The 7,534-nt window shown below is 46.7% G+C and overlaps 1 protein-coding gene across 2 annotated transcripts in view; it reads left to right on the top strand.

Moving 5' to 3' along the window:
* The window catches only part of Kif26b (kinesin family member 26B), a 404,164-nt gene that overhangs the window by 303,342 nt on the left and 93,288 nt on the right, over nt 1–7,534 (top strand). For both annotated transcript variants that reach the window (XM_005348983.3, XM_026779720.1), the window contains one exon: nt 1,037–1,220. In XM_005348983.3, coding sequence (XP_005349040.1) covers nt 1,037–1,220 — 184 coding nt within the window. The remainder of the gene's footprint in view (nt 1–1,036; nt 1,221–7,534) is intronic.

Genomic DNA, 7,534 nt, shown 5'->3' with positions numbered 1-7,534 from the left:
ATGGTCAGACTTTTCTCCACTCTGCAAAAAATCCTTGATATAAGGGAATAAGTACACCTCAGTGCCCCCAACACACACACACACACGATTAAAGGCCAGTCAGGGCTATATAGTAAGACTGTCTCCTGCCCCCATAAAAGTCCCATATATATCTATATATTTATATAGAAAGACATGGCACGCTATATGAAGAATTAACTCAGAAATAGTCTAACAGGACGTGTGCAATGCCTTTGTCTCACACCACTGCCTTGCTTCTGTCTTTTCTATAGCAGGATTACCATATCTTACGTGTTGCACTGCACCTGAATGATGGAAGATGTGGTGTGAACAGCCAGTGTTATTGATGATGCTGACAGCCACACCCTCCTACTTGTCCCCATCTGGACCTTTCTGTGTCCCTTTGTTACCTTGACCCCCTCCTTCCTTATACTTGCCTATAGATAGCATTTTGTCCTTACCACCTGCCCTACACAAGAGCCCATTGTCCAGCTGAGCAGACGATAGTCTGTGCCCTGTGCCTCACTGTAGTGAATCTTCTGGTTCACTGTTTCTCATGCCAGTTGCTTTACGTCTCTCCAGTGCACTGGGGGTTGGATCTTACTTCCACAGCTAGAGCATGCCCCAATTGATCACTACCAGATTCTTCATCTGACTGGCTTTTACAAGGTGTAAGAGTTTTTAAATGAGCCCACGTGGTTCTTCACAGTTGGGCTTATGCCAGAGAAATTGGGGTGGGGGTGATTAACGGAATAGGTGCTCCATATCCTCCAAAGGTGGAGCGGCTTCATTCATGTCTGAGTGATGTGGAGGACAAGCCTGTCCTTGTAACGTGTGATCTTAGAGCCATGTGGTTGTATAGGTCCGTTCTCCTGTCTCAGTGATTACATAGCTTGTTAACTAAGTTCTCTTGCGGCAGGGCACTGAGAATGAAGACAGAAGGGATAATCAAGGGGATCTTTAAGAGAAAGGAGAGAAGTAGCTAGTCCCGTGCTTCTGATTGTCACATCATCTCCTCCTTATTGTCCCCATGCAGAGCTGCCCAGAAGTTAAACCTGTCATCCAAGAAGAAGAAACACCGGCCCTCTACGCCGTCTGCTGCGGAGGCTCCCCTCTTTGCTACCAGCTTCAGTGGGGTCTTGCAGACCTCGCCTCCCCCAGCCCCACCCTGTCTCCTGAGGGCCGTCAACAAGGTGAAGGACACTCCTGGCATGGGCAAGGTAGGTGCCAGCTGTTGCTTCTACTGTTGCTTCCGCGCATGGCGCTCTGAGCAGGTTGGGAAAGAAGAGAACAGCTGTGAGCTCTCGTTTGCCAAAATGAGGAGGGGCCAGGAATGAAAATTGACACAACGAAGTTGGTTTGGGGGGTCACAGTGTTCACGCTTTCTGCCCTTTTATTCGCTCAGGGTCAATCCAGGACTGAAAATAATCATAGAAAAGTTTACACATAAGCACCAAAGAAGCTCATAACAACTTTTACTGCTGAGCATTGCTATAGTTAGAGCTCACTGCTGTTCCTCTCTTACTGTGTCTGATGTTTCAATGGAACTTTATGTGGGGACGTGACACAGACTTGTGAGGTCTGTCCATTTCTGCCGTCATAGACTGTCTTGGCAACCAGAGACCGTCAAGTTTTCTTTGGCTGTACAAATTGCCTCGTACATTAAGTTGGGGATCTGATTTGATTTGGGTAGGGAGGGAAAATGGCTTTGCATTGTTGAACAGGATCATAGCCTTTTCAAAAACAGAGAGACAAAAGCCAGAAGCAGAGCCATGGGGAAACAAGTTGAAGATGAAACCACTCCTTAATTTCCCCGTGTCGTTTCCGAGTCTCTCTCTCCCCTTCAAAGAAGCGGTGACTCCTGCCTTTGAACCAGACCCCCAGTGTGAGCTCTGGAACTGTTTCAGCCTTGCCTTTCCAGCCAAGAAATGCACTTTGGAGTCGTCACAAGGACTTAGAAAGACGCAAGGGAAGTCTGTTACAAGATACTGCCAGGCTACATAGATGATAACTTTATTTCTAAATGTCAACTCTTAACTCTTTCTCTCCCAAGATAAACGTCTGGGTGAAGTAATTTACAGCTTAATCTTCAGTGAAGAAATAAACTGGGACTTATAAAAATATGCACTTGGAGAAATATGGTGATCCTATTCATTATTTTCATCAGAGTACAGATGTATGGAGAACGTGGAACCTGACTTTGGCCTTGGGCTTTGTCTCAGAAAGTAGCCGGTCGTTCTGAAGAAAGCAGAACCACACTCTGTAGTTTGTGATTTTACTAATTCTTTTTCTTCTTGACACCAAAATTTGGTTGTGCTCCAATTTATGGTCTCCAGATGACCATAGTCCCTACGGAATGACCTTGTATCCTGTGTCTAGTCTCCTTCATTCTCTTCTTCCTGGTTCTTCTCTTTCCAGTGGGCACCCCCAGTACCACCATCCCCCGGGGAAAGCCTTTACTTCATGATGCTCTTCCCCAAAGCGAATTGATTTTAAAAATGAGGTTAGATAGAGCAACGGTCACTGTAGTAGAAAACACCCAGTTCTGGAATTTTCTATGGTGTTCCTCAGCAGACGAGTGTTAACTGAGAAATCTTTTGGTCCAGAGGTCAGTCTGTAGGGGCTTCTCCATGTGCACACCATGAAAAAGCCAGTGGAGGCAGCAGAATGGCCCAGAATGTCTCCTCCAGATTGGGCATATGAGGGTGGGAACCACTGAGAAAGGACTATAGTGGGGACATGGTGTCTATGAGATGAGCTATTAAGAGGTAGGTCTAAGTGACAGCAGGGCTTCTGTAGTTGTGGCAGATGCACACAGTGCAAGGTGACCCATCACGTATGTGTTTAAGTTGCAAGGACATTTATTTTGTTAACGTGTTGGGATTGAGTGTTGGAGATGAGTCATGGGGGCAAGGTGAAAGCCCGCTGTCACCTCCTTGCGCTCCTGTTTATAACTAACAGCCCACTCTTCTTGACTACGAACATTTATATGGTATCTCTTAGGAACGGTGTCAGATGCTTGAGCATCCCCGGGTGGCCCTATCTAGGACATGCTCAGTAGAACCTGCCAGATATGCTGCCGTCATCCCTCACTTTGGCCGGACAGTCTCTGTGGGCATTTCTTCAGGTGGGCCTAGGCCTAAGCCTCTGCCTAAGGCCTCCTGTGCCCTTTGTCTGCTTCCCTAAAGGAATCTGAAAATTCCAAGATCCAGGTGACAAGGCACGAAGGTCAGGGACCATAACAGTGGAGAGAGTTCTTGTAACCGGCAGTGACTGAGCACTGTATGGATGTTCAAGAGCATGGGGACAGTCTGGACTTTGCTAGATGTAGCATCTGTGTGTAAGGACGTCCAATGCACACCCATCCCTGGTAGCATACTTAGCAGATCATACGTTTACCATTTGAGAATAGAGGTGTTGTCCATCTTGCTCATTTGCAATGCAGAAATCAGCCAAAGACCCAAGTTTGCCATGGAAATGTCATGGGCATCAACCTGTGAGTCTCACGAGAAATGGTGTGGCTTCTGTCTACCAGCGGCCACATGGCCACTGAGACCTCCCTCCTCTTGAGCCGACCCTTGGGGAACTATGACGTGGCAGTTGGAGGAACTGTCCTCACAGAGGTAGTTGTAGGAATGTATTTGCAGTGTTAAAACCATAGTGAGACCCTCTTCCCAGATACCCATTTACATTTTAATATCTCAAAGAAACATAGTTGAGTTTAATATAGAGCATAAATAATGATGCTACTTTATTATTGATTATCTATTATTTATTTATTATCTACTACGGTTGAAGTAGATGGATTTGATTGAATTGCCTAAAACCACTTCATGGTCCAAGCCTTACCTTGGGCCTCTGGGATGTCAGATTAGGATCGTCAGCTCTCAGAACAGCTCCTGGCACATAACAAGTATTTCCTGTGCACCTACTGTGTTTCAGGGGCTGCATGGATGGGCAGAAATGAGGGCCCATCCTCATAGCACTTAACACTTTGTGGCTTCTTCCAGGCAATCAAAGAAATGGCGCTGATTCAAGCCAATATGAGGGACCCTGGCTCAAGGGAATTCAAATGACTGACTTAACATGAGTAAATGTCCAAAGAACTAACTACCATTAACTGGCTTTGTGAAGACATCCTTAATGGTCAGATACAAGTGATTAGCAGATCAAAGCGGCTTAGCCTCCATTTCTATTTCATTGATTTGGCTTATATGTAAATGATACTTGTAATCTGTTTGAAAATGGTTTCTTCTCTCGTAAGTCAGCAAACGCGCCCTGTGAAATCTGTTTGCACAATTAATTAGCAGGCGTGTTTAAGGTTCATTTGTTAGTGTGTCATGGTGTAATGTCGGAGCTCTTCATCGGGGGTTGCCAGGGTCCAGAGAGAAGCCTGTTATCTGTGTAACTCTTGGGGTTTCTGGCTCCGTAGACACAGTTAAAGGCAAGGATGCAGTGGCTGCTGTCATTCTGGATCGATGACAGTCCACCTGGAGTCTAGTTGACTCCTCCTTTCCCAGGTGACTAACTGAATGGAGATGAGGCATGAGAGGAAGATGGGGTTTCTTTTCCCTTACAACCGCCAGGAACATCTCAAAAAAGTGACAGTCTTTGGTTAACCTAGCATGTCCCCACCCCCCAACACGTTCCTCAAATATTGAAAGCTTCCTGTAGTGAACTTTAGAAGCAAGGGAAGAAATCATACAGGGTCTGAAAGGATTCTGAAGAAACGGGGTGAAGCACACATGAGGGGGAATTGTGGGAAACAGCCCAGTACAGATGAGGGTTGACGGAGGCGGGGCCTTACCTTGCTAACTGGACTCACTTAGCAAGTGGCTACAGAGACTTCCTGTTTTCTGGGTTCCACAGTAGGGCCACTGATGGAGGTACGGCAGGGGAAAGGGAGGTAATGGCCACCTCAGTGTAGATACTGTGACAAGGAGGATTAGTGCACAGCTTCGGCCTCCATGCGTGTGTCCACCCTGGATACTATGTCCTCCTGTGCCCATAGGCTGTACGGGGTTCATTAAGGGTGACTATTCATTGCCATAAAGGGCCACTTGGCTGTCAGGGCCTGCCTCACTGAGAGTCTTCCTCTCTGAGCAGTGCTACCAACACTGGCAATTTGGTGGAGGTGTGGAACTATGAGATTCCTAGGGCAACAAAGGCTGGAGCCCATACTCTGTTCTCCACCATCCACACCCAGTGAGGGGTCACTCTGCCCTCTGATCACACACACACACACACACACACACACACACACACACACACACACACACGAGCAGCTTATGTCACTGTTTATTCTCAACGGAGCTTTCAAAGTTTCAAGCTTTTTTTTTTTTTGTTGGGTATAAACTAATAGCATATGAGTGTGTTTGCTAGAACTCTGGTCCTTTGTATATTTGCTGACATCTCCAGGGCAGAAGTTCTTCAATTACTAAATCTTTGTGGCACTCTATAGAAGAGACATTCCTGTCGGGTTGCCGCTCTGATTACAAAGAGAAGATAGCAATAAGATTTATTTAAAGGAAGACTTTCTCAAAGGTACGAATGTAGCTAGTATTCATTTATTTAACAAGGAAAAATGGCAAGCGCAGCTTCGGGGAAGTGATCTCAGGTCTTATCAAGGAGAAAAATCTCCTGCCTTCTAGCCTGAGAGGGTCCAGGTCATTTAAACACATGCAAATTATCCCATTCCTCATTACCATGCCTGCCCTTCCCCCCCTTCCTCCCCCACATCCTAAAGCTTTTATCAGGGAGAAGAGTGAAGATTCGAGTCTGTCTTTAAAATTCATTTCAAGTATATATGAAATAAAAAATTCAGGTCGGCTGGAAAATTCTGGCTCCCAGCCGTCACTCACCGTCACTGTTCCATCTTAAGTATGAATGACAGGAGAAATGCATTGCTCCTTCCTGGAGTGCTGCTGAGGTAGGCCTGGCTGCATAACTACAGCGCCTTTGTCACTGTGGCTCTCCTGATGGCTTTGTAAATTAAATTGTTAGCTCTTCCCGGAAATAAACCCACGTGACCTCCACTCCCTAATGGCAATTACGCCTTTCCATGTGAAGTTGATTTGGGTTGCTTCAGCCGAGTACACAGAGTTATGACTCGTTGGGTGGGGACTTTTTTTTCCTTCATTCTCTCTGCCTCTATGAGTTTGACCCTTTCTCCAACCCATCTCCGGAGGAGGCAGATGTGGAAAAGTTGTACTGACTCTTTAACCTTTGCAGGATTTTTTTTTTCTCACATGGATTCAGGCTTCCACCCAGTTCTCGGAAGCACCAACCGCTGGGCTGCACAGGTGCAGTGTTGCTGAACCCTGGTAGGAGCCCAGAGCCCAGGGGCCCTCAGGGAACATGTCAGATCCAAATCATAGGATCTTTCCATAGACTAGCCATGCTCGCTTACATCCCAGCATTCTTCGGTCTTGCAAATGGGAGGCGACCCCTTAGGAGGGTGTTCTCCATTAATGGCCACTAGAGAGGAGAGGCATAACGTGTGAGTAAGTGTGAAGGGACTCGTATTCTTCCTCAGTAACTTTCTCAGTGCCGCCTTGAATCCTGCTGGTGGGTTTGTGTGGGTGTCATCTTCTTTATCAGGGGGCTACAAGGGGTAGGCAGCACCTTTCCACTGAATTCTGTTATGACAGACACAACTACCTACGAAGACCTTATTTTCTGCTCTAGGATATTTCCACAATGCAAACTGGGTGAGAAAAGCTCAAGGCTATAGAGGAGTAGTAGCTCAGTGCCCCAGCTCTCTTTCCATAGCTTTCCTGATGCAAGAAGGGAAAGAGAACTCCCCAGCCAATTTCTTCATGAGGATTGTACCTTTTCAGATTCCCTTAACTTTCTGTACCGCTTTTCAGGTGAGGGGCTGAGTCTTCTGAAAAGTCTCAGGGGTACGAAGACCTCCAGGCATTTTCTCCTTCTCAAGAAATGAGCATGGGCAAGCCAGAGTTCAGATCCTGTGTTCCAGTGAAGGAAGACTATTTTTCACAGCTTCCTTCAGTAGGGTGTAAGCTTCCTGGAAGAAAAACTCCATTGAAAGGCTCTACATAGTTCCTGCTAGTGTTGTAAGTCCCGGGTGGGTACTGAGCGCTGTGGGGACCACCCTGGAGCAGAGCCGAGGGAGTGATGCCAAGATGATGAGAACTTGGCAATGGAAATCCTGCATCCCTGGCCACGCCCACTTCCCTAGGCCTGAGTTGTCCTGGAGGAGTTGTGTCAGAAAGGTGACAGTGCCCAAGGCTGGCACCCAATCAAATAACACACACTGTCCACACCTGTCATCGTCATAAAAACCGCTGGTGTGACCCTGTACATGTCTATAGCATGTACGGAACTAAGACATGGGAAAGGGAAGCAATCTGTGTACCCGTCTGCCGAGAGAGGACAGGAGTTGAAGCTTCAGTATGAAAACTAAATCAGAGTTTGAATTCAAGTGAGGACGATCTTCATCTGTTTCCCCCATATTGTTACTTTTTAACCTCAAATCTACTAGCGCTCTCTCTCTCTCTCTCTCTCTCTCTCT

The sequence above is a fragment of the Microtus ochrogaster genome, chromosome 6 (genome assembly GCF_000317375.1).
Source record: "Microtus ochrogaster isolate Prairie Vole_2 chromosome 6, MicOch1.0, whole genome shotgun sequence".
Taxonomy (NCBI): Eukaryota; Metazoa; Chordata; class Mammalia; order Rodentia; family Cricetidae; genus Microtus; species Microtus ochrogaster.
The sequence above is the reverse complement of the archived record's forward strand: the minus strand, read 5'-3'. Positions and strand labels throughout refer to the sequence as shown.